At 40.6% G+C, this 27,860-nt stretch overlaps 1 protein-coding gene across 1 annotated transcript in view; it reads right to left on the bottom strand.

Annotated features, from left to right (window-relative positions):
- gabbr2 (gamma-aminobutyric acid (GABA) B receptor, 2) overlaps window positions 1-27,860 on the bottom strand; it is a 753,408-nt gene that overhangs the window by 246,352 nt on the left and 479,196 nt on the right. The window contains exons 4-7 of the mRNA XM_055662806.1: window positions 26,437-26,538; window positions 23,504-23,569; window positions 17,728-17,916; window positions 17,200-17,436 (exon numbers count right to left, since the gene is read on the bottom strand). Coding sequence (XP_055518781.1) covers window positions 17,200-17,436; window positions 17,728-17,916; window positions 23,504-23,569; window positions 26,437-26,538 — 594 coding nt within the window. The remainder of the gene's footprint in view (window positions 1-17,199; window positions 17,437-17,727; window positions 17,917-23,503; window positions 23,570-26,436; window positions 26,539-27,860) is intronic.

Here is a 27,860-nt window from a genome sequence, read left to right on the forward strand (position 1 = left end):
TGCAATTTTCTAACTAAGCATAACATTTGCAACTCTTCCAGTCTTGGTAAAAATCACATATCCAGAGGATAGCATAACTATGGACAGAACTTCTGTAATTGTCGATGTTTAATTTACACCATCTTTCAATTTAGTTTTGCACCATCAACACCCCTATCCTCTCTAGTATGAAAACTTCAGAGTATCACTGGTAGAGAAAATTGCACTGTACTCATCCATTAGCTCAGGCATGCCTTCCAGCTCTTCAAGATGATTTCTTTTTTTAAATTACATTTTCATTTTCTTTCATATAAAAACAAATTCACCTATTCCATGCTACCTACTAATAACTTCTCACAACTTCTTCTACCCTTTTGTTCGATTTTCCCTCTCATTCATTATACTTGATATTTATCATGCATTTCTTCTCCCCATTGTTTCTCTGATTTATCCAGGAAGATTCATCTTTCAATGGCTCATTATTCCGTCTTATGGGAATATATTTCTTCTGTACCAAACTATTATCACGACTGCATGTTTACGATTTCCCAGGTCAATCTCTGTTTCCAGCCCACTTCTCACATAACCTGAGTTAATTTTATTTCAATTAAATATATTTAGTTGGGTGGATGTTCTTTGGTTCCTTGTTTAATTACATTAACCCACGTTTCATGATAATTATCCCACTCATTTGCACTACTTCATAAGAATTAGATCCAGTATGGCTTTCTTTCCACAGCATTCCCATCAATAGCTACTCCCTTCCCCACACTCATCTTCTCCCCTCATTCAAAACAAAGGTAAGGTTACTCTTGTCCTTGCCCCACCATTTTTTATATTCAACAATTCAACCCACATAATTTTCACCACTTTCAACAAGATTCCACCATGGAATACTTTTTCTCACCCCCTTCCCCTGAGCATTCCAAAGGAACAATTCCCTCCATGACCCATTGGTTCTTCCAACTGCACTCATGATCACTTCCTTAGATGGTGATTTCCTATGTAGTCTCAGGAGATGCAACATCTGCCTTTACTTTCAAATTTAAATGGTTATTGAAACAGTTTTGACTGCTCGGAAGATAGAAAACTAATGGAATCTCTACTCAAAGCTATAACAGAAATAAAAATATAAGAAAATAGTCAGTGTTGATTTCTATTGTTTATGCATGAACAGTTGAGTGAATTATTTAAGGTCGCTACAAAAATATGTTGTCAAAGTTATAGATGCATAAATTGTTAAACTTCATAGAGTTTTTCAGAAGTTTCAACTTTATAGACTCCTAACTTCATGTGGATCAAGAAAGAAGAAGAATTTGCAAGGTGGCTAAAAAAAGAGAAAACAATGAGTTTAGTTCTTAGGCTTAAAAAAAAAGAAATGGCTCCAGGAGGATTGTGAGCAGGATGGTGCACTCTGCACAAATAACTGGAAATCAGAAAGTATTCATTAAAAATTCAAAAAATGACCATATCCAAGCTAGCCGCAAGAAAAGTAGCAAAGAACTGGGAAAATTTTGCAAAATGCTGAAAGATTATATATTTTATGAAGTGTTGACGTTGTGATTTTCACGAGAACAGAGAAAATAGAGAGTGGCTTTTAAGGCAACACAACTCTAAGATCACGAAGAGCTGGCTAGGTTGATGCAGAGTACATTTCTCCTTTGAGAGGAAACCAGATTAATGGACAAAAATAGGAGACATTCACTAATAAATCCAAACTCAGGAGAAGGTTTATTGCCTTGACAGTGAGGAGAATTTGGAATTTTGTTAGCAGAGGGGTGAATAAGGCAAAAAAAAAAACCTGAATATATTTTTGGGGTTGATGAGTACATCATTCAGCTTCTTGGCCTTCCCCAGTCACATAAAATTGAGTCAAATTGCAGCCTCAACTCCTCATTTCCAGATATTCCCAATAACCTTTCACGTCCTTGTCTATCAAGGATATAGCTATCTCTACCTTTATTAAAACCACTGCAGAGGGAAATACATCGTCTTCTTTCCAAGGTTAACTTCTTATTTTTTAACAGTGTCCCCAAGATCTAGATTGGCCAATAAGAGGAAACAGCCTCGCTATATGTGTTCGGTCAAGACTCCAAATAATCATATTTGTTTCATCCAAGTTTCCCCTCATACTTCCAAAGTCCAGTGCATACAAGCTTAGATTGATGAACCTTGCCTCATAAGACAGCACCGCAAGGGAGGGGGAAGAACAATGGAGGACTCGGCGCGAGGAGAGAGGTGGGGGGAGAACAATGGACAAAAGGGGGGGGGGGGGGGGAGGACTATGGACAATGGGGACATGAGGAAACCACTGTGGGGGGAGGGGGGGGGGGAAACAAAAGGAGGAGCCAGCTTGCTTTGTAATTTTGTCAGCGCTGTAGGTGGCTGCTATTTGTATACATTGTGTATGCAAGCAAAGAATCTCACTTTGCCTAGTTACATGTGACAATAAAGTATTCATAACGTTGCTGAATTCCTCCTTAAATATGAAGACCAAAACCATATTTCTGATGTGGTCTCACAAATACACCACATAACTGGGGCATAATTTCTCTAATTTTGTATTCAGTTCCCCACACAATAAACAACATTGTTCGAACTGATTTCCTAATTACTTGTACCCACAGTCTAGATTTGTTTGGGGAAATTATGCACAGGGACACACACATCCTTCTTTATTATTTTTCTCATTTTTTACCTGAGGTTAGTTGTGAAGAAGGGTCTCGACCTGAAACGTCACCCATTCCTTCTCTCAAGAGATGCTGCCTGTCCCGCTGAGTTACTCAAGCATTTTGTGTCTACCTTTGATTTAAACCAGTATCTGCAGTTCTTTCCTACACACCCCTCTGTGTCTCAGATTTGCAATTTCCCATCACTTAGATTTCTATTAATTGCCCAATTTCACATTTCCCAACATTGTACTTCATGAAGAGAGGGAAGATATGTGGGTGGTTTACCCTGGTAAGGTGGACTGAATAGCCTATTTTTGTTCTGTTTGCATTGTTATAAATGTAATCAGAACTAACCTCTGGTAAAAAAAGGTTTTAACAATTAGTTCTCAGCATTAAAGAAAAGCTTCACTTTTCTTAAATACCTGCTAGATTGACAAATAAACCTGACGGCGTCCATTTAAAATCTTTACCCAAGACTCCACTACCATTTGCAGCACAGTGGTGGGTGGTACAGCTGTGGCCTCACAGTGCCACGGACCAGAGTTTGATCCTAATCTTAGGTGCTGTCTGTGTGTAGTTTACACATTCCCCTTGTGACTGTGTGGGTTTCCTATGGATGCTCTGGTTTCCTCCTATTTCCTAAACATATGCAGGTTTGTAAGTTAATTGGCATCTATAAATCGCCTCCAGTGTGTAGGGAGCAGATGCAAAGTGTGACAACATAAAATGAGTGTTAACAGGTGATCAATGGTCAGTGTGAAACATATAATATTTTTCTTGTGAAATAGTCTTTGTTTATTTAGTGCTATTTTTGTTACTAACATGGTGATAACTGATAATATTCTGTCACTACATCAGAAAACAATTGATGTTTAGTTCAGTTTTTAATTTAGTTTAGATATTCAGCGTGGAAACCGGCCCTTCAGCTCACCGAGTTCATGTGGACCAGCGATCACCCATACACTAGTTCTGATTTCATCACTTCCGGCTCTCTGCCCTCTAAAGCCTTCAACCTTATTGTTCACCAGCCCTGCACAGCCCAATTTTATCATCTCCCCAAAATCCACAAACAGAACTCACTGACTTCAACTTCATTAACGATCTCCATCCTGCACTCAAATTCACTTGGACCATCTCCCTACCGTTTCTTGATCTCACCATCTCCATCACAAGAAATAGACTATTGACCGACATCTACTACAAACCCACTGACTCCCATAGCTATCTAAACTACTCTTCTTGCCACCCACCTTCCTGTAAAGACTCTGTGCCCTACTCCCAATTCCACCTTCTACACCACATTTGCGCCTAGGATGAGGTGTTCCATACTAGGGCATCGGAGATGTCCTAATTCTTTAAGAAACTGGGGTTCCCCTCTTCCATTATAGATGAGGCTCTCATTAGGGTCTCCTCGATATCCCGCAGCTCCACTCTTGCTCTCCCTCCCCCCATTCGTAACAAGGACAGAGTCCACCTTGTCCTCACCTTCCACCCCATCAGATGTCACATACAGCATATAATCCTCCAACATTTTTGCCACCTCCAATGGGATCCCACTACTGGCCACTTCTTACCATCTCCACCCCGTTTTGCTTTCCGCAGAGACCGTTCCCTCCACAACTCCCTGGTCAACTCGTCCCATCCCACCACCTCAGGTACTTTCCCCTGCAACCGCAGAAGATGCAACACCTATCCCTTTACCTCCCACCTCGACTCATCCAAGGACCCCAACAGTCTTTTCTGGTGATGCAGAGGTTCACAGGCATCTCCTCCAACCTCATCTGCTTCATCTATAGTCTCACGCTGTTCCAGGTGACAACTCCTGTACATCAGCGAGACCAAGCGCAGGCTCAGCGATCATTTCGTGGAACACCTCTGCTCAGTCCACCTTAACCTACCTTATCTCTCGGTTGCTCAGCACTTTAACAGTAGTATGTCTGAGATGATTAAATATGTCTTAATCAGTGTTATATAATAATGAATTATCAGCACATTCCTTCATTTCAATCAACAATGTTTGCTATATTGGTGAAGTTTAGTTTAGTTCAGAGAAACATTACGGAAATAAGCCTTTCGGTCCAGTACACCGACCATTGTTCACCCGTTCATACTAATTCTATGTAATAGATTAGCCATGATTGAATGGCGGAGTAGACCCGATGTGCCGAATGGATTAATTTTGCTCTGAGGTCTACTTACTCACCCATTCCCTACACACAAAGGACAATTTACAGAGGCCCATTAATTGACAAATTGCAGGAGATAGCCAAGATCCTCAATGATTATTTATCCTCTGCTTTTACCATGGAGAGACATAAAGACTTGGATATGGAAAAACTAATGGAGATGTCTTGAGCTCAGTACATATGATAGTCCATATTATAGGATGTGCTACTGTCCCAAAAAGTGTGAACACAGATAAATCTTCTGGGCCTGGTCAGGTATATCCATGGACATGGTGGGAAGTTAGAGAAGACATTGGAGGAGCCGTGGCTGAGATACATGAATCATTATTAAACAAAGGCGAGGTGCCAGAAAACTGGATGGTGGCTAATGCGCCTCAATTTAAGAAGGGGTGGAAAGTAATACCTGGGAACCAAAGACCAGTAGGCCTAATATCTGTGGTAGGAAAGTTGCTGGAGAAGATTCTGAGTGATAAGATATATATGCATTTGGAAAAGCAGGGGTGTATTAAGGATAGTCAGCAGAGCTTTGTGCGTGGAAGATAGGTACTCACAAATTTGTATTTGTATTCTACAGGGATTACAGCAAGGCCTTTGATAAGGTTCCACATGGAAGGTTAAACCATGAAGAGCTAGCTCGCTAGATACAGAATTGGCTTCAGTGTAGTTAATAGAGGGTGATGGTGGAAGGTTGAACTCAGACTGAAGCCTTGTAACTAGTGGTGAGTCTCAGGGAATAGCGCTAGGTTCATCACTACCTTTCAGTTATATCACAAGACACGTATGGGAACGCACAAGACATGATTAGTAAAAGTCTGCAGATGACACTAAAATAGGATTGGCGAGCAGAGGGACCTTGAAGTACAAGTACAGGCATCCCTAAAAGTGGCATCACAGGAAATAGGGTGGTGAAGAAAGGTTTTGCATACTGGCCTTCATCAGTTATGGAATTAAGTATCAAAATTGGGACATGATGTTACAGTCTAATGTGATATTGGTGAGGCCACACTTTGTGTTCAGGTTTTGATTTGTATCGACTCTTAGTGTCACAGAGGCATATAACATGGAAACAAGTCCTTTGGTCCACTGAGTCTGAGCAGACCATCAGGCATCCATTAACACTAATCTCACACTAATGCCATTTTATTCTCCCCACATTATCATCAGGATCCCACAAGAGTTTAAAATTACCCTTTCACAAGATGCACGTCTTGGGGATCTCATGTCAAGTTTATTGTCGCTTGTACAAGTGCCATAGGGTACAGGTACAATGAAAATCTTGCTTTCAGCAGCATTACAAACACAGACTCAGCCAATACAATTGTTTTTTACAGAAATAATACTGATATTCTACAAGACAGTGAAAAGAAATCAAACATTAGAGGCATGTCCATAGTATTGCAAAAGAGCGTCTATGGTGTTCCATAGTCAAGGTAGGTTTAGGGTTGTGGTTTAGGTTCAAGAATGTAATGGTCACAGGAAAGTGACTCTTCCTGGAGCTGGTGTTGTGGGACCAGACTTCTGTACCACCTGCCCGGCAGTAGCAATGAGAAATGGACATGGCTCAGATGAAAGTGGAAGAGCGGGTGGAAAACCTGGAGTAAAGGGAAGAACGTACAAACTTGACACAGAGCAACTAAGCCAAGGATGAGGGTTATTAGAGCTGTAGGGTGTAGCACTACCTACTGCATCACTATGCAGCCACGTAGTCGCAGCTTGTTTCATTACAATAGGGTGCATTGTACATGTCACTTCATTAGGTGTATATTTTTTTCTATACTCTTGTGCATTCACAAAGACATTGCCAGAATGTTGCACTATTCTGCAACTTTGAAAAACTGTGCACTATTAGAAGTAGCATGAAGTCATTAAGTCCTTTTGGTGTTGTTGAGGAAAGAAACATGCAGGTTATTCAAAACAGAATCCAAAATGATGCTAGTTGTCTTCAGGTCCATACCGAACACTGCTGGACCATTTACATTGCCTGATGGTTATGTGTAAACATGACAGATAGCTCACTGTATACTCAAGATACGAGCTGGAATCTTGAGTGAGAAACAAACTACTGGAGGAACTCACTGGGTCAGGCAGCATTTGAAGAAGGGTCCTAACCCGAAACATGGCCAGTCTATTTCTTTCATAGATGTCATCTGACTTGTTGAGTTCCTCCAGCATTTTGTATTTTTGCTCACTGCCTATCATCTTAACATTTATTAATAATGAATTACAAATGTGCTTTTCTAACTATTCTTTCTTCCTCTTCCCACCATTAGATATTCTAATATTCCTTTCTAGGATCAAAATTGAGCTTCCTTTCAACTTACAATTATATATTCAAAACTACACCCAGCTCATGATCATTTAACTGTTGCTTGGCTGCAATCAGCACGAATTAGAAGACATCAGTTGCATGCATTCATAATAATTGGATCCAATATTGAGTACAATTCGGTTCAAGTAAGAATGTAGAAATCTCATGGAAGGCAAGGAAGTTCTTTACTTTAGAGTTGCAGACTGTTTCCATTTCATATTGTTCAATGTCTTTCATTTAATAACTATTATTGCAATAACAAACCAACCATCAACATCAAAGTAATCGACTTTCGCGTTATAAATAATGGTATGAATTCTTCGCTACAGTGACTAGGGTTGCAGTTTTATGAGAAACTGACCGGGAGCCAGGACAACAACAGAGACAAAGTGGTTGTGGAAATCAACCAGCGTAATTTAATCAAATCATTTTGTAACAAAATCTTGCGGAACTTGGCAGAAATCAAACTTTAAAGCAGATGGAACTCAAAAACATATTGGCTTGAATATAAGTTGAACTGCACAAACTCTCATCGAGTCTATTTCAAACTCTGGTAGTATGATCAGTTACCGAATGCTAAAGTATTCTATGACTTGATAGTGATGACGTACATTGTGGTCAAATTCTATTGTTAATCATTTCAAACAGAACAATGGATACCTACAAAGTCATAAGCATCACCAGTGTGAACAATTCACTGTCTATAAATTATATTCTGAATGCATAAAAGGTTCTTGGCATTTTTCCAAGCATAATTTATTCTCTACAAAAACTTCAGGCATGTATTACGAGTATAGTTCGACCATGAAATTAAAATGGTATGTGAATATTTTTCATAGAACGAAACATTGCCTCACTATCACAAATAATGCCTTTACTTTCCCCACTGTTGTTCTTTAAATTTCCTTCTTATAAATCTTTGGCCCTTTTCCAAGATCCGCATGCTGTACATCGGAGTATCACCCGAACATAGAGCATTAGCTTACAAACATACATTAATAATGCTCAGCTTTATCTTACTAACCACTCTTTTAACCTATCCATCATCTCTATAGTGCCTCAGGTTCGTTCCACTGATCTCCAGCAATTCTCAGTTTGCTGGTCACTCACTGCTGGATCGCGGTAGCCACTTGAGCTCTTTTCTCAAGGAAACACTAGATTTTTCTTTTTTTCATCCTCATAAGGTCATAAGGAATAGGAGTAGAATTAGGCCATTCAACTCATCAAGTCTACTCTGCCGTTCAATCATGGCTGGTCTATCTATCCCTCCTAACCCAATTCTCCTGCCTTCTTCCCAAAACCTCTGAACCCTATACTAATCAAGAATCTATCAATCTCTGCCTTAAAAATATTGACTGACCAGGCCTCCAAAGCCTTCTGTGACAAATAATGCCACAGATTCACCACCCTCTGATATAAAGAAATTTCTCCTCATCTCCATCCTAAATGAATGTCCTTTAAATCTGAGGCTATGACCTCTAGTCTTAGACTCTCCCACTAGTGGAAACATCCTCTCCACATCCACTCTATCCAAGCCTTTCACTATTCTGTATGTTTCAATGAGGTCCCCCCTCATTCTTCCAAACTGCAGTGAGTACAGGCCTAGTGTCGTCAAATGTTCATCATAGGATAACCTACTCATTCCTGAGATCATTCTTGTAAATCTCCTCTGGACCCTCGCTAAAGCAGCTCATCCGCCCTCACACATGGTGACCAAAATTGCTCACAATATTCCAAATGCGGCCTAACCAGCGTCTTCTAGAATCTCAACATTACATCCCTGTTTATGTATACAAGCCCTCTTGAAATAAATTGAATTTACTGTCATTACTACCTGTAAATTGATTTATGCATGAAAGCCAATCATAGTAGAATTGCATCACTAACCCCACCTTACTGTATGACTCATACTAACACCCACTTCCTACATTAGTCAGTCTTGGAAGCAGTAACGATGTACTAACAATTAACGCTGCTGTACCGTTATAATATGGACACTGATTAAAGATGACCTTGAACTTCTGTTTGTGTTCTTTGGCTATTTACACTACCTATTCAATTTGCAGATTAACTTTTTGGGAATCCTGCACCAGCCCTCCCAAGTCCCTTTGCACCTCCAATTTCTGGATTCTCACCTCATTTAGAAAATAGTCTATGCCTTTATTCCTACAACGAAAATGCGTGACTCCACTTTTCTACACCATCTGCCATCCTTTGCTAACAATTGTGGCTTTTCCGAACTATAGGTGCACATAGAAGGCATTCATGTTGTATTAAGACTGGTATCTGTGAATCTCCTGCCCAGAGCAGCTGGTTGTACTCATCAAGGCTTTTTGTGGCTCTGGCAAGGAGAATCAACCTTGGTAATTTGTCCACCAGTTAATCTTCAATGGTGCTGCTTGTGGTTTGCATCCGTCTCTCCAGGGCTTGGTCTTTACACTGCAGCTGCCTGGCTCAGTGTCTGCATCTGTGAGTTATCACAACTCATGAATTATGTAATGTGCTGAAGCAGAAAGAGTGATGTCAAGGATATGGCAATGTTTTCCTTGTAACAACTCGTCAAAATTGTAATCTTAATGGCACTTTTCTTTATTGAAAGACAAATGTAAGGGTCACAAATCCTCTTTTAGTACATGCCAAAACAATGCCACTATGCAGTCTTAGGATGTGGTTCCCAATATTCAGTGGGAAGGTCGCTCACTAAAATATGGGAACCAGAAAGCCACTGTACTTGATCCTTGCCACAAACTCATCTCCCAAACGCTGTGTCTGTAAATTGAACCAGAATGTTGATAACTTTTGTGAAATATTTGATTTGTTGTTGAAATCCACATCATGCCATCTTGCCACTTGATATCATCCTTCCAACACATTCCTGACCTTATTATCAACTTCAAATGGTGCAAAAACTTCCCATTTTCAATTTCTAAAAATCATTGTTGAACAAGTTAGGGCTTTATTCTTAGGAGCGCAGAAGGTTAAGGGGGGACTTGATAGAGGTCTTTAAAATGATGAGAGGGATAGACAGAGTTGACGTGGATAAGCTTTTCCCACTGAGAGTAGGGAAGATTGAAACAAGGGGACATGACTTGAGAATTAAGGGACAGAAGTTTAGAGGTAACATGAGGGGGAACTTCTTTACTCAGAGAGTGGTGGCTGTGTGGAATGAGCTTCCAGTGAAGGTGGTGGAGGCAGGTTCGTTTTTATCATTTAAAAATAAATTGGATAGTTATATGGATGGGAAGGGGATGGAGGGTTATGGACTGAACGCAGGTATATGGGACTAGGGGAGAATACGTGTTCGGCACGGACTAGAAGGGTCGAGATGGCCTGTTTCCGTGCTGTAATTGTTATATGGTTATATGGTTATTGTGTTATAGATAAAACCATGTTTCCCTTTAATAATTATCACACTGAATACTGAAATAAGCTAAAAGTTTGGGCAGTATCAATATTTCAGATTTCTTGATTTGTTTCAGTTGAATTCGCCAATAGCAAAATCAATTCAAAATGCAAAGTATCCAAACAAGATACACTCTGGTTTCTCTTCAGATCATATAAAACTCTCACTAAAGATTTCTGTGGGGATGAACACTCAGAGTTTCGAGGACGGCGTGGTGGCTCAGCAGTAGAGTTTCCGCCTTACAGCGCCAGGGACTCGGGTTCGATCCTGACTACGGGTACTGACTTTATGGAGTTTGGTGGTTCGCCCTGTATTTGTTTTCTCCGGGTGCTCTGGTTTCCCCGCATACTCCAAAGACATAGTCGGTTAGTTGGCTTCAATAAAAATTGTAAATTGTCCCTGGTGTGTAGGATATTATTTGCATATGGGGATCGCTGGTTAGCGTGGACACAATGGGCTGATGGACCTGTTTCCATGCTTAATCTCTAAACTAAACTGAAAAGAGAAAATGGATTAAAGAAAAAGACATTAAGTGCTGGTGTAACTCAATGGGTCAGGTAGCATCTCTGGAGAACATGGATAGGTGATATTTCTGGTTGGGACTTTTCTTCAGCTGATTGTAAGGTGAAGGGGAGAAAGCTGAAAGAGAGGAGGGACAGGACAAAATCTGACAGATGATAGGTTGATACAGGTGAGAGAGCGTCTTGATAGGCAGATAGATGGGCAAAGATCTGAGATGAAAAGACAGAAGGCATGAGACAAAAGGACTGAAGAGTTGCACATTGTGAGGCTTGAGAAAGGAATGGAGGTGGGAGGGGGGAGAGGGGTGTGAGTCCAGCTGAGGCACAGGTGAGAGAGGGAGTGGAAGAAAGAAGAGAAGAGGGGGTGTTTATAGTTAACTATAGTTAACCCAACTATTCATACCATGGGGTTTGTAAGCTTCCCAAGTGGGATATGAAGTATTGTTGCTCAACTTTGCGTGTGGCCTCACTCTGGCAATGGCAGAGGCCCAAGGCAGAAAGGTCAGTATGGGAATTGGAAGAGGAAATAAAACATTTTAGAAACCCAAAGATCCAGTAGGTCTTGGCAGTCCGTGTGCAAGTGCTCGGCAAAATCATCACCAGATCTATGCTTGGTCTTACCAATGTACAGCAGGCTACATCCTAAACACCAGATGCAATGGATGAGGTTAGAGGAGGTGCACATGAACCTCTGTCTCACCTGATAGGACTGCGGGGATCCTTGGATAGAGGTGATGGCCCCCTACAACCAATTTGAAGAGGGGTCCTGACCTGAAATGTCCCCTATTCACGTCCACCAGAGATGCTGCCTGATCCACAGAGTTACTCCAGCATTTTGTATCTTTTTTTTGTAAACTGACATCTGCAGTTCCTTGTTTCTAAGAGGTAATGGATGATTACTGGCTTGGAATCAAGAATCCTATATGGTAGCACAGGAATAAATTATTGAACTAGCAGTAAGTTTCTGAATCCTAAACTCTCAGCATGAATGCTATAACTACAGTTGGGAATGTAAATAGCAGTACTTAAATAAATTAATGTGGATTGTTGCAAAAACCCATCTGATTAACTATTGTCCATCAAGGAGGGTATCCGCAAGCATTCCCCAGAGGGGTCTATATAACACACACATACCAATGTGGTTGTCTACCTGCTTCCACGGATCAGCAGTGTCTAGGTATAGACAAAATAAGGTTCCAGCACCGTTGGTACACTCCATGTGCCAAAGGATAATGGAGAGATAGAAAGATACATCAGGGAAACAATTCCTTTGGTTTACCGAGTCTGTGCCAATTTTAAACTGTGCATTTACATCGATCCAACATGAATGATTTTTCTATTCTCATCACATTATCATCAGACCTCTCCCCATCCTCACCCCAGTGATTCTACCATTCACCCAATCAGTAGTGGCAAATTTCTCTGATCAATTAGCCCACCATCATTTGGATGTGGGAAGCAACCCGATCACCTGGAGGAAACCCATGGGGGTCACAGGGAGAACATGCGCACTTTGCAAAGACAGCAGCCGGGGTCAGAATCAAACTCCGGTTTCTGGCATTGTCAGGTAGCTGTGCTGTTGGCTGCATCACCGTGCCACAGGAATAAGTGTTCAAACACAATGTCCAAAGAATGAAAATTCTTTCCCACCCTTGCATCATCTAAGGAAGGATTGTAAAAAGACTGTATGCATCACAATGATCCAGCTAGTCTACCTTTCACTGCTGCAGTCCATGGGAGGTGGAGTGGGAGAGAGAACTGATCCTTCAGCCCTCGGCATACATCCATAAATGCTGGATTAAGGTTGTTTAAATAGCTTAACACTGACATTTCCAATCAGAAGCCCTTGCAAAACTCAAAGATCAGGCCTTTTATCAAAAATATGTTCAAAATCATATTATTCAAATTCCCTTCAAAAAGCACACCTGCACCCCAGAAATGATGAAGGAAAATAAACACTGACATCACTAAACCAAATAAATACAAGAGCAAAATGACGCCTGGTATAGAGAAAAAGAGGAATAAAGTAAATAGAATATATCAGGCAAATGTTCACGTAGAAAGCAATTATAATTAAGTACAATTAAGTAGCTCCATGCAAACCGCCTTTCACCAACACCTTTCAAATGCACTAGTGTTAATATGGGTCAGCTTGTGGCATTGCTGCTTCTCAGTGTGAAGGTGGTGATCCATTCTCTGAGCACTTATGAGACGAATAGTTCATTGCAACAGATAGGTAATATAGTGTTGTCAAAGGTGCTCTCCTTTAGACGAGATATCAGACCAAAGGTCAACCCACAAGGGAGAAGACAGGTGTCAGAGTCAGGTTCAGGCTATTAAAGTTTCCAGAAGAGAACCTTTGAGCCAAGAGTTAATCTAGGGCTCAGATGCATTGAAAGACTTCATGAGGAAATTGAAAGACAGTGTTGAGCACTTTCTCAAAATGCTCCATCTTTAAATGAGGACTTTGCCTCGCTCTGTCTGTATGCTGGATAACCTTTATTTAGCATTAAAATAACAGGCATGTTTTGTCAAATTGAGAATTGTAAATTGAATGCAGACTTTGTGCAGAATAAAGTAGAAGGTCTGAAACAGGACCTGATGGCCTATTCATGACCATTTGCTGCCTGGCGTCATTCACCACGGCGTGCTTCAATAAATTGTTGCATGTTAAGAGAGCTTCTGACTTTTATGTAATCGCTCACTGGTGATAAGCACTACCCCATAAATTGGAGGAAGGAGAACAGGCCATTTGCTGCCAAAACATTAAAGATGCTTGGTGTTACTTATATGTAAATAAAACAGCAATTTCAAGCCACCGAGAGAGGTGCAATATGATTAAATATTTGAAAGGGGGTTTTCCAGGTGTACCCCTCCCACCATTAATACTGTAAACATATGACTTTGCTATTGGTTTCACTGCCAAATTTTGCTTGCAGATGAAATTATAGATTAAATTTACAAGACTATGTCCTTTTTTTCATAAAAGTGACAGATTAATTACTGCCAGCTCACCTTTCTTGTACTAAAAATAACTTGTACCATTGCAGTCTCATTCCCCCAGGTTTTATTTGTTCAGACTTTTAAAATGCATAACTTTTCAAGGTAAATAGTTCTTTCTTCATTTTTTAACTTTCTATCTTAATCAAATCTTTCCCTCCTTCACTTTACTTCATATTGAATTGGTTAATTTATGCTTCCTTCTCAGTCCTTTCACTATTATATAAGCTGATGTCTTCAGGAGAAATGATTTATTCCCCTTTCTGTCCTTATCAGCTCACATTTGTTGGAACATACAAAGGAAATTCCAATTAACTACCAAGGTCATGCTCAAACTAATTATGCGTGACATTATTAAATACTAGAACCAGATGCTGTAACTTTAGTTTTGATCAAATAGTTTGAAGGGATTATGAGAGATACCCTCTCTATGGGGCTGATTGAAGGCCATGCACCTGAAATGAAAGCCATGCTTCCCAAAGGCTTTTATTGAGAGGGCATTCAAGATTGCTGTAGTAAGTTGTCATTATATATTTTATTCTGAAGTTGTTGACATTATGCCACACTACAGGTGATGTTAGCAAAATGGTCATGAAATAAATTAGAAAATCTCTAGCAAACTGTGAGGGAGGGGAGGGGAGAGAGTGGAGGGCATCCATTAGTAAAGGCAGTATTTTCTTTGGAGTTCCAGGCGGCAACACATTGTACATGTTAATATTTGCAATCTATGTTAAACGAGCTGGAAATGTGACTATTGTGCACATGTTTGCAGATGACCGAGTTCAGGTCAAAGTAGAAAAGGTTTGAAACTGACCGACAGACAATGCTTGGAATTTGAATGAGTTGGAGGATCCAATCATGCCATGTGGAAATCTTTCCTTTTTTAAATCCTTTTTACTTCTGATTGAAACGCAACAATGAGACTTTCAAGTTACTCAATCAAAATCATTTCCTAACTGAAATAAACAGAAAATGCTGGAAATACTTAGGCAATGCCTGCGAGATGAAAAACAAAGTTATTATTCGTGATTGGTGAATAGGTTACTGACCCAAAATACCAACCCTAGTTTCTTTCTCTACTTGACATGTTGAGATTTCCAGTATCTACAGTTTTCCCCCATATTTTTCCAGATTTTAACTGGCATTTTCCAACAGTAGGGAAGATTTTATGCTGAAGATTATTGACCTAGCTGCAGTGATACCACAGCGTTCTGTAAAAATGACCCTGCTGTAATTGTTTCTTTGTGACTGGTACAAAGAAATCAACAGATCTGTACCCTATTGCACTGGTTTAATCTCGTGCTTCAGCAATGTGCTTTCCCCTGAGAAAATACCTAAATTGCATGTCAACCTGCTGCAATCCGGCTAAATTTGATTTTTGCAATTTGTCATTTCAAGGATACGACATAGAATATCAATCAATATTTGAAATGTGAGGATACAAGTACGTTGGAAGAGACTTACAAGAAAGCTTGACAATGATCAAGCCAACATAATGGAATTACACAACGATGATAGCTGAGAAAATATTTGATCCAGGGACAGATACAGAAAAAAAACCTTTTCAGATCCTGCTATTTACAGTAACTATTGTGTTGTAACCTGAACATTTCATACCTGACCAATTACAAAGCAACACTGCAATACATTTATAACACCCAAGTTTTTTACCAGTTGGAAAATTATTTATTTTCTAATTGGTCAGAGATCAAGTTTTGCTTCTGATATTTATTGAATTTGTTTAATAATTATTGGGTAGCTCTTCAAAAATCCTGAACACTATTCAAAATGTATTTGTACATTGCTGTGAGTGTTAAAGAAAAACTCTATCCTAATTTTTATAGAATTTTGAAATAACAGTAAGTTAGTTAAATTATCAAGTCAACCCAATAAGTTCACTATATCATGATAATACCGCATTAAACTTTATTAATTTCCTAGAAACCCAACTAACACTGCTGTTTCCTGAAAGTGGGTTACAGGTGCAGGTCGATACTAATGCAGAGGTCTTCTTTTAAGCATTAAAAGATTTCAAGTCCCAGATTTTTAGTTGAGGAATCTAACCATAAGTGATGGTAGACAAAAGTGCTGGAGAAATTCAGCGGGTGAGGCAGTATCTATGGAGCGAAGGAATAGGTGACGTTTCGGGTCGAGACCCTTCTTCAGACTGATGTGGGGGTGGTGGGGGGAAGAAGACTATAAGTGATGGTCTGTCCTCCTTATCAATTGCTCAAATGTAATTCAACAGCCCAAATTATAGTGAAATAACATTTGTTTCCTGAGATTGATGTCGAGTTTCTCTATATATTTCTCCGACGTGATGGCAATGAATAAAGGGCTCTGATGGCCAGCACAAGCTCAGTCCAACACTGCTCTGCAGAGCAAAGACATTCAACTCGTTTTACTTCATCCAATGATGGGAATGTGGAAGATAAGATTACTATATTTTCAGGCTTCTTCCATAGGCAAGTAGTTTAACACAACCTGACTGGTTCCTTACTGGTTATATGTTACTTACTGGTTATGTGTTCTCCCTTCACCAATCCCAATGTTTGAAAAGCCAGAATATAGTGGATGTGAAGAGGATATTTCAACTAGTGGGAGAGTCTAGGAACTGATGGCACAACCTCAGAATAAAAGGAGATGAGGAATTTATTTTGTCAGAGGGTGGTGGATATGTGAAATTCATTGCCACAGTTTGTTATGGAGGCCGTGTCTTTGGACATTTGTAAAGTGGAAATTGATAGGGTATCAAGGGTTACAGGGAGAAGACACAAGAATGGAGTTGAGAGGGAACAATAGAACAGTATGATTGAATGGCGAAGTAGACGCAATGGGCCGAATGGCATAATTTGGCTCTTATGAGTTACGAACTAATGAATCATTTACGTTCACCAACAAACTCTGACTGTCTTGTGCTTTGGTTTTCCATAGGATAAGGCAGTGATTACATACAACATTAGGTTTGCTCTTTTCTCAAACTATGTAATATAGCCACATACAATAAATATGATGGTTCAAAATTTCAATTGAAAAATAACTCATTCTACCAATCAACCTTCAGATTCATATGTATCCCGAATAAGTAAACATTAATAGCACAAAGTTGAATAATAAAATAAATACTCACAGTTACTCCAAAGAAATTGGTTTCATTCATGGAATCCAGAAAGATCTGACCAAGGTCTTTGTTCATGTAAGTAAAGTCGCGGATGGTTTGTGCATGACCCATACGTTTCAAACTATCCATCGCTCGTTGTAAAGTCGTGGCAATTACCCAAATTCCATCATACGCAAATCCGTGAAATTTGCTATATTCAGCACTACCTCTCATTTTGTTGTAGTCTTGCTCATATTGTTGAGGTGTCTGCAGGAAATAATAAATACGATAAACACATTTCAATTCATGATCTAGGGTAAATCATGAAGAAAATAAAAAGTTTACTTCTTTCTTCAGTTTTTCCATCCCGTTCACTTCCCCTACCACTGCAGTGTTCTCACATGGTGTTCCCAGCTCGCAGAGTAACATCACTTCTCCTCAGAATGGCAGGTGCTCCTCATGAATAGATTTAGTATTCTTGGCACATGATGAATTTCTCATAATTCATTCATGTTTATATGAAACTCTGAACAGTGCATTGAAAACATAAATATTCACCTGTCCAGATATCGTCTTGATGGCTTTTGTACTTAGTGGCTCAAAATCCACTGCTACATATCCTTCCATGGCAGTGAGCAGATGTTTCACAGTACAGTTAATGGATGCAGCTATTTTCCACCAGTTTAGCTGGTACCAGCCGGGAATAATCCATTGGTATTTAATTCCATGCATATTTTCATTATAAGCCTAAAAATAAAGAACACAGCAATATAAATCATTCAATAAACATGGCTACGTGCATATTTCATTGCAACAGGGACAATTATGATAGCACATGATTAGATGCTTAAATGATGTGATGCTTTGGTAAAATAAATTTAGAAAAGCAGTTTCCGTAAACTAATTAGTTTAGTTTAGTTTAAAGTTGCAGCATGGAAACAGCCTATTAGCCCACCTAGTTCACGCCAACCAATGATCGCTTGTGCACTAGTTCTATCCTACACACTAAGGACAATTTATAGAAGCCAATTGACCTACAAACCTGCATGTCTTTGGAATATGAGAGGAAACTGGAGCACCCGGAGAAAACCCATGAACATACAAACTCCATACAGAGAGCACCCGTAGTCAGGATCGAACCCGGGTTTCTGGCACTAAGGCAACAACTCTACCACTGCACCGCTGTACCGCCCCCGAATATGAACAGAATGGAAAAATCCCCTGCAGTCCATCTTGCCCATGCCGATGAAATTGGCATATCGGGTGAGTTCCATTTGTCTCATTTGGTCCACAGCTCTCAGAAACCTTCCTATCTATATTTTACTTTCCAAAATGTTTTCTAAAATTCCTAATTGTAACCATACGTTTCAACATTACAATTGTCAGCAAATGTTTGGAATTATTTTTGAGAGAGGGTTGTTTAGAATGCCCCATGCAAAAATATGTAAGCAGCATTAATGACAGCTTAAAATGAATAGATTAGCAGTAAAAAAACAGACACAGCAACAGACATAGAACAGGTCCAACTTATTCATATGTGGATGCAAGTGGTTGATCGATATCTTTATTCATTCTATTCAGAATTTTCACACATGGAAATTAAATTTCTAATACTCTGACTCAATTAAAGATAGCTGAATGAGGTGGATGGTGGTTCAGGACTGCTCTCTTGTTGGTGATAGGATGGTTAGTTGTTGAATCTGGAGGTATGCATTTTCACACTTCTGCACCTCTTGCCTGATGGGAGAGGGGAGAAGAGGGAATGTCTGGGGTGAGACACATCCTTGATTATGCTGGTGGTCTTGTGAGGCAGCATAAAGCATAGATGGAGTCAATTGAAGGGAGGTTAGTTTAGAACCCTAAAACCAAATGAAGTAGACCATACAGCATCTTACGACTGCTCTACTGTTCATGCAACCCATTGTGGATCATTTTAATTGGTTTGGTTTATTTATTGTCATGTGCACAGAGTTACAGTGAAATGCTTGCTCTGCATTCTATCCAGTCAAATCACACCATGCAATAGATCCTCATCTGAAACAGCACACAGACACATTCTGGCACCATTATTCAACTTCAGAGTCTTCATGTACCTCCAGTCCAGTTTAGAATCTAACAGTTATATCCTAACTCTCCAAAGATCTAGCCATTTCAGCCTTTCGAATACTCAATAAGTGAGCATCCACAGCCCATTGAGGTGGAGGATTCCAAATACTTCGCTCTGGTGGAGTAATGAGTACAGTTTCCCATTAATCCTGTAAATTAGTTCCATTCTTGTGGAAACCTTATTGGAAACAAGATTCAGAATTACAGCAAGAAGGATTGAGGAAAGGTATTGGAACAATATCAGAGCCTTGCATGACACCAGTTTACATTGAGATTATGGTTGTCGTGGACACATTAATTAAGCTCTTGTACAAAAAAACATGATGATCAAGACCTGAAGTTTAAAACAGGACTCAGGTGGTGTCAAAAACAAAGAGGGCAATAGGTTTATGATGACAGGAAGGATTTTAAAAGAGATCTGATGAGCAAGCTTTATGCAAAACATATGGTTTATCAGGCAGTAGCCCCTGCTCTCATGTACATTTCAGATACATCTATATATTTCGATAATACTAAAAGTCTTCCTATTGTTTATGTTTGTGCCCATGATCCACCCAAAGCCCGACAGCCATCTGGTACCTGGTGGGGAGGGTGGAGCCACCAGCCAAGCCCGGGGACTGGGCATGGGCTGGAGCCGAGCCTGGTGCTGGAGCTGGAGTGAGGGCTGAGCCCGGGGCTTGGGATGGGGCTGTGACCGGGGCTGAGAAAGAAGCCGCTGCTGGAACCAAGGACGACCCTGGATCCAGCTGGAGATGAAGTCGGGGCCTGAACTGGAGCCCAGGCAGCGGCTGAACCAGGTACGAGAACCAGGCCGAGTTACAGGCCCTGGCACTGCTCTATGACCTGCCTAGGTGCTGGGACAGGGAATAGGAATAGAGAGAGAAATGGGGGGAATCCGGGGGGGGGGACAGGGTACCTGGGGGGGAGGGGGGGCCACCAGGGGCCCGGGACTGGGGTGAGCTGGAGCCGAGCCTGGTGCTGGAGCTGGAGTGAGGGCTGAGCCCGGGGGCTTGGGATGGGGCTGTGGGGGCTGAGAAAGAAGGGCTGCTGGAAACCAAGGACGACCCTGGGGTGGGAGTGGGGCCTGGAGGAGGGAGGGGGGGCTGGGGAGTGGGGGCCGAGTGGAGGCCCTGGGGCTGGAGACCTGGGGAGTGGGGGTGGAGGGGGGAGATGGGGGGGTGGGGGGGGGGGGGGGGGGGGGGGGGGGGTGAGGGGAAAGATCCTGGGGAGTCGAGGAGGGAGAGTGGGGGAATATTGCATTGGGGGCTATGTGTGAGTGGGGGAATATTGCGTTGGGGGAACGGGTGAGTGGTGAATATTGCATTGGGGAACGGGGCCCAACAGGTACCACTTGGTCTAGTAATGATTTAAAACGCTGGCTTAAACAATCCCTTACATCCACCAGCAGAAAAATAAAGCAATGCCACTATCCTTCCCCAGGCTAACTTTAGATGACATTAGCCAACATTCATGCCCCTATTACTTTTGATTTTGCTCTTTCGGGCAGATCTGCCAGCCTGAAACTGAAACACCTGCCCTTGTGTTAGTGTCTGCAGGTCCTGCATTGGCCTCACCTACCACCGAATTGGAGCCCAAACAAGTCATACTCAATCCTGGGGAGAGGGGGGGAAGGTAGGAGGAGACAACGACAATTGCCGGGATGCCCATCACTTTAAGAATCCGCTGAAATATACGGCAATAGTACAATCCAAAACAATAGTTCTGCTCTCACATGACTCACAACACTCAAGGCATTGGAGAGATAACCCGGCTGCTGTCTCTGAAGTTATATATCAGATTAGTGCTGCTGAGAAATCACTTGATTTTTATTATGCATTTCGTTGTCTCTGTACTGTACACTGACAATGACAATTAATTGAATCATTTCATTTCATTTCATTTCATTTCATTTCAATCATTATTTTCATTCTAAAATGTTCATCATTATTCATGAGGTAAATAATATTCCAAAATGTCCTTGCACTAGAGTAGGCCAATATGTTTTTTAGTTCTGAAACTCAGTTGGGGTCCTTTTTCACTGATACGTATCAGTGGACCATAGTGGATGCAGCCCAGATTTTTAACTATCTTTCCATTTGGTGATGAAAAGCACTAGGTGACAAAAGATTTCAGACAACACTCAGCTGATGGGCACAGCCCTGCTACAATACGAATATAGGGAACAGATAGAGCACGCTTTATCATTGTAGTGTTCTCATTATGAAAACACAATCACACAACTTACTCCTCATTCTAGAAACATAGAAACAGAAAATAGGTGCAGGAGTAGGCCTTTCGGCCCTTCAAGCCAGCAATTGCCATTTAATATGATCATGGCTGATCATCCAAAATCAGTACCCTGTTCCTGCTTTCTCTCCATATCCCTTGATTAAGTTAGCCCTAAGTGCTAAATCTAACTCTCTCTTCAATACATCTTGTATCCAAAATGCAATTTAAATTTATCAGAATAAAATTTCCTCTGTTGATAAATATATCAAGTGAAATGTCATGCTATAAGATGCAGCAAAAATGACATGATCATTTTATAATAATAATAATTATTATAATATTATATTTTATTGTCATTGCACATAAGTGCAACGACATTTGGTATGCAGCTTCCATCTGATGTCATACTTAAATAACTAATAACATTTAGATTTAGATACCCCGGGCATTCAGCAGGGCCGGTTCAGAGCCGCTATAGCTCTGGGAATGAAGCTGTTCCTGAGTCTGGAGGTTCGGGCGTAGAAGGCCTTGTCACGTCTGCCAGAGGGAAGTAGTTTGAACAGTCCATTACAAGGGTATGAGGAGTCTTTATGGATGTTGATGTCAATGTTTTCGATAAAATTTTAAAATTGGCAAGAATTTTAACCTCTTGGATCAGCCTTAATACAAGTTTTTATTCATCTCTCCTCTGTGACTGTGCCTACCTCCAAATCAGGAGCGTGTTGCACTACTTTTAATTTGGTTGCGTGAGTCCTGCTCGAACAATCCAATGAAGCTCGACACTATAAAGAACTGTCTGCCTACTTCAGTGGCACTCCCCCCACCAGACTCAACATTCTCTTCTTCATCACTGGTGCACTGAGGCTGCAGGGCGTACCTACTATAGAATACACTGGCCCAGGTACCTGGTACCCACAACCACCAAGAACAATCAGGACAAAATGTCCATGGGAACATTACCACCCATAGGTTTCCTTCTTGGTTGGCATGATAAGTTGAGCTGAAGGGCTTGTTTATTCATACATTCACCAATGTTGAAAACATTAGCGATGCAGTGGTGCTGGTTTCCAACGGAAACGGTGACGGACGCACCACACATCTCTGATCTCTGTCCTCGAGTTCCTGCGGACTACCACCGCTGGAAGCATAGGATTTTGGTGTGTGTGCTTTATCATCATTCCTATGTACGTGTGCTTTATCACAATGCTATGTACGACAGTGATCGCAACGGTTTAGGCGCCGACTTTCCGACTATGGAGCAGGTAGCACGGGATTACATGGTACCCGTGGCGGGGGGAACTCCCCCCCGACCTGACCTATTTCTCTTTGACTATCAAATTCACATACCATTCAGACTTGGAAACTGCTATTCTAAATAGTGGAATCCGACCCAATAACATTCACCAGAGGTTCAAACAAAATAAGGTTCAACAAGAAGCAATCTGTGGTGGAGAGAGTGCAGACAAGGTTCACCAGGATGTTCCATGTACTTGGGCAGCTTACAACCCAGTGGTATGAATATTGATTTATCTAACTTCTAGTAACCATTGCGTCCCCCCCTCTCTCCATCCCTCCCCCCCAAGTTGTATTAGTTTCAAAGTCGTCTTGTTGAGTCTCATTGTCTGCAACCTGTTTTCCCCAAGCTCACAGCTAACAATGGCCTGTTTCCTTTATCATCTTTTTTATTGTGATTATCTTTCATTCATTTGTTCTATATCTCTCTATATCAATCTCTATCTTTCATTTCCCTTTCCCCAACTCTCAGTCTGAAGAAGGGTCTCGATCCGAAACATCACCTATTCCTTTTCTCTAGAGATGCTGTTTCACCCGCTGATTACTCCAGCTTTTTTGTGTCTATCTTCCATATACATACTTGTATACCCATTTTCTGCTTTATTTCAAGAGAACCACTCAGGCTCTATATTTTGACAGTTCTCTACACAGCACTACAAGGTGCTGTATGGAAATAAGAATACTAATGTCACCATTTCATACTCACACAGCAAAATACCTTCGCTGCCATCCTCTCATCAAACTGGCCGAGAATAATTCGGACATCATTATCCTGCAACAAGAGGAAATCGCATTCAGAAAACAAATGTGCAAATTAATGAATTTGGTTATAAGGATTGGTCAAGTGTGATGGACGTAAAATTGAATTAGTGAAAATAAACTGTTTAACATAACTATGCTCTGAAATTTCTTCCCCTACTATATTTTGGGAGTACTTTCACCAAAAGAACTTCAGTGGTCCAAGGGCAATTAAAATTGGGCCACAAATGGTGGCCTCACCAGCAACACTAACATCCTAGACACGAATGAAAGGAAATGTGTTGCATATCTAGGGAGTGACTGAGTAATATCATGTCAGCCACACATCATATTTGCCTTTGAGTTTTAATTTCTTTTGATGTCAGAGGCTTTTGATTAAGCAGGAATGAAACAGGATTACATACTACATACCACGACACTCTCACAGGATATTTAGACAAGTACTCATTTTTAATGGTTACTAATTGCATGGATAGAAAAAAGAAACCACCTCAGGTAGTGGTGCTCAGCAGATGGAAATTAATCAGTGGCCCATTGTATGCTTCTCCTGATATTCGACTTAATTTCATTGTAGCCACTAAAATTAAACGTGAATGATTTATAACATGGGGCTAATCAGATTCCATAATCATTTTGTATCATCTTCAGAGACAAATTTCTAACTGCAAATTTTCAAAGTTATGTTTCAACACTGTGCAGCGGTAGAGCTGCTGCCTTACAGCGCCAGAGACCTAGGTTCGATCCTGACCACGAGTACTGTCCGTATGGAGTTCATACATTCTCCCTGTGACCCTGTGAGCAAAGAGGTCCTTCTGCAGTTGTATAGGGCCCTGGTGAGACCACACCTGGAGTATTGTGTGCAGTTTTTGTCCCCTAATTTGAGGAAGGACATTATTGCTATTGAGGGAGTGCAGCGTAGGTTTACAAGGTTAATTCCCGGGATGGCAGGACTGTCATATGCTGAGATAATGGAGCGGCTGGGCTTTTAGAAGGATGAGAGGTAATTTTATTGAAACATATAAGCTTATTTGGACATGCTAGAGGCAGGAAACCATGTTCCTGATGTTGGGGGACTCCAGAACCAGGGACCACTGTTTAAGAATAAGGGGTAAGCCATTTAGAACGGAGATGAGGAAACACTTTTTCACACAGGTTGATTTTCTTGATACTTTCAAGTTCTTATTCTTAAACTGTGACCACAGGTTCTGGAGTCCCCCAACATGGGGAACATTTTTCCTGCATCTAGCCTGTCCAATCCCTTAAGAATTTTATATGTTTCGATAAGATATCCTCTCATCCTTCTAAATTCCAGTGAAAACAAGCACAGTCAACCCATTCTTTCATCATATGTCAGTCGTGCCAATAACCTAGACGCTCCCATTTGTGAAAACTTCTTCTTCACCTCCAGACCTTTCATTATCCAGTAAGTTTCAATGAGGTCCCCCCTCACATCCAGCAAGTACTGGTACAGTGCCTTCAAATGCTCATCATATGTTGTTCCAATCATTCTCATAAACCTCCTCTGGACAGTTTCCAATGCCAACACATCCCTCTTCAAATATGGACCCAAACACTGCAGACAATACTCCAAATAAATAGGAAGTAGCCATTTCCTTCCAGTGGCAATATACAAGGTGATGACCGTGCTCTGGAAGAAACATTATAATAGTACTCGTAAATTGCTGAGCTATTATGCTGAGGATAAGACATTGAGGGAATGAGATTGAAGGGATTGTTCAGTTGTGATCTGGATTAGTCTGGATGGGTTGAATGACATTTCAATGTACCAAGTTGCCTTCTGGAGCTCTGGGTCTGGTACAATCAATGACTGCTTTCCCTGCTGTGTTCCTATATCTTGTCCTTTGAAGTGAATTTTCATCTGCAGCAGCTCCAACGCCACATTGTAAGAGTGCATAAATGAATGCACGATCCTTGTTACATATCAGTAAAAGCCTCACTACCACAGTGAGATGAAGTGCTCCTGAACAAATTATTGTTTAGATTGCAGAAACACATCATTAACATAACACTTGTCAAAATAGTCTGAAGTTAACAAAGTTTTTTTGAAAAATGATTGTTCAAAGGTTTGGAATTGTTTTTTTCAATATGCCACACATGCCTTTGTAGTACAAATCACAAATACTGCATCAATAAAATAAATCCAATAGACCAGAAAAGCACCAATGTTTTAAATGTGCTCAGCTAACAGATTTACTACAGTATAAAACATGTGCAAGAACCATTTGGCTGTCTAAAGCTCCTGATTTGCATATAGTCATACAACTTGCTTATTTTTATGTTCTTACATTGTGAAGCTCAAAAAGTTTTTTTTTTTAAATGATTAGATCATTCATTGCATTTGTTTCTCTAAACTTGCTGAATTCCTGTTGTCAAGTTGTTATAAGCACAGTGGATAATGGCCATGCACCCACAACATTGAACCCTGGTCTATCACCACTCAGAAATGCTAATATTAAGATCCCTAATTGAGTGACCCCATTTACTGAACTATAGAATACCAGTTTACCTGATATTCCAAGGCATTATTTCCAAAAGACAGCAATAGCTGAGAAATGAATAATGAGTAGCCTTGGTGATTTGCTTCTTGTGATAATGGACAATGTTTTGACAGTGTCTGGAAGTGTGAAAATCATTCCTTTCACCAATATCAATATCCACAAAGGTTCCAGCTGGAATCAATGATATATTAGAGAAATCTGATCAGGTGATGATTTCTAAATTCATGTCATTTGAATTCTGAAGACAATCAGGGTGGAACTTTAATCTCACTTCAAGGGTAAAATATAGTTTTGCTTTTTACCCATTAACTCAGATTAATAGAGGATATAAAAATAAAATGGCAATATTTCCTTTACTTACCCTGAGCTTTCTGACGCTCAAACACGGATCATTAGAGAAGCTCTCAGTGTCAGCGATTTGAATGTCAGCTTTCTCCAGTTCACTGGTTAAATCATTCCTCACCTGTTAAGATCAAAATGAAAGAGAGATTATTGTCAATAATCTTATGAAGAATCGAGTGCACATTCTTTGATTAATCTTGCTTTATCCTCTCCCAGGTCAAAGTGCCAGAGAAACGATTTTCTTTTTCAGCAATGCTTTGAAACAATAATCTATGAGAAATGCTGCCCTCTCCCTCTCTCTTCAGCTAATGTAATCTGAAATGGCACAAGTGTTACATCTGAAGGGTGATGTTCAGGCTGAGTAAGGAGCCCCTTCAAAACCATAAAGGCAATTTATTTTCTTTGCAAGTATTCACTATTTCCCTTGCTGTGATCAGCTTCCAGGGCTGCCAATAGCCATATTTCTTGTGCCAGTCTTGCTAGCAGAAGCAGAATTTCATCTATGCCGAGTATTGTGGGCAAGCCTACTTCGTGACAGATAATTACCAGAGTTCCAAGGATCCTTCTGCTTTCTTTATCAGTGCTGCTGCTGTCAGCTATCATAGTGCATTCTGTAGATGTGAAGATAGCTAGATAGATTTGCCATTCCCTCGCAACAAACTTAAAAACATTGGCCATGGGCATGGACATGACAGTGTTGCGCATTAATTCCTGATTTCTTATAAATTTCAAATTTCCTGCACAGTGTAGACAGACATGAGAGTTCTCAACACACTGGCCTTTGACTGCCTTCCTTTTTCTGACTGATGTTGGACTCCCCATGAAGTCCAATGGAAGAGTATGATGTGACACAAGAATGAATGAATGAATTATACTTTATTCATTCATTTATTCATACATAAGAGTTGTATCTCATCAAGACTGAGGAACTCCCTCACCAAATAATCCAGGGCAGGTTAGACCGAGTACAGGAACAATGCCTCGATTCACTAAATGGAGGGGATTAGGCACAAAGAATTAAAGTAGACTTCTGTTTACTTCATTTAGTCATTTACTTTTATAAAACAAATTAGTTTATTCAAAAATTAAAATGATCAACATATATTTAACTGCTCAATGTGCGGTGCTGTCGGGACTGCTATACCCAGCACAGTTGTGGACCATCCCCTGTTCCCCTGTCTTGGTGATGACCCTAGGCGATCATCCAGTTCATCTGAGGATCAAAGATGGATAAGGGTCTGATGGGCCATGTTGCCTAAATCCACAACGAAGGGTAAAAGCATGCCCAATGTCTCCCTCATCCTGATGGCTACCTTTGTGTGCAGCTGCATCAGGCTGTGCCTAGAACCTGTGGGCATCATGACATTACCTGCACATAAAATGGTGCATAATGGTTTACAAGTAGGAATCACAATGCACTAAACAAGAAAGATCTGGGTATTG

Source organism: Leucoraja erinacea, chromosome 2, assembly GCF_028641065.1.
Source record: "Leucoraja erinacea ecotype New England chromosome 2, Leri_hhj_1, whole genome shotgun sequence".
Taxonomy (NCBI): Eukaryota; Metazoa; Chordata; class Chondrichthyes; order Rajiformes; family Rajidae; genus Leucoraja; species Leucoraja erinaceus.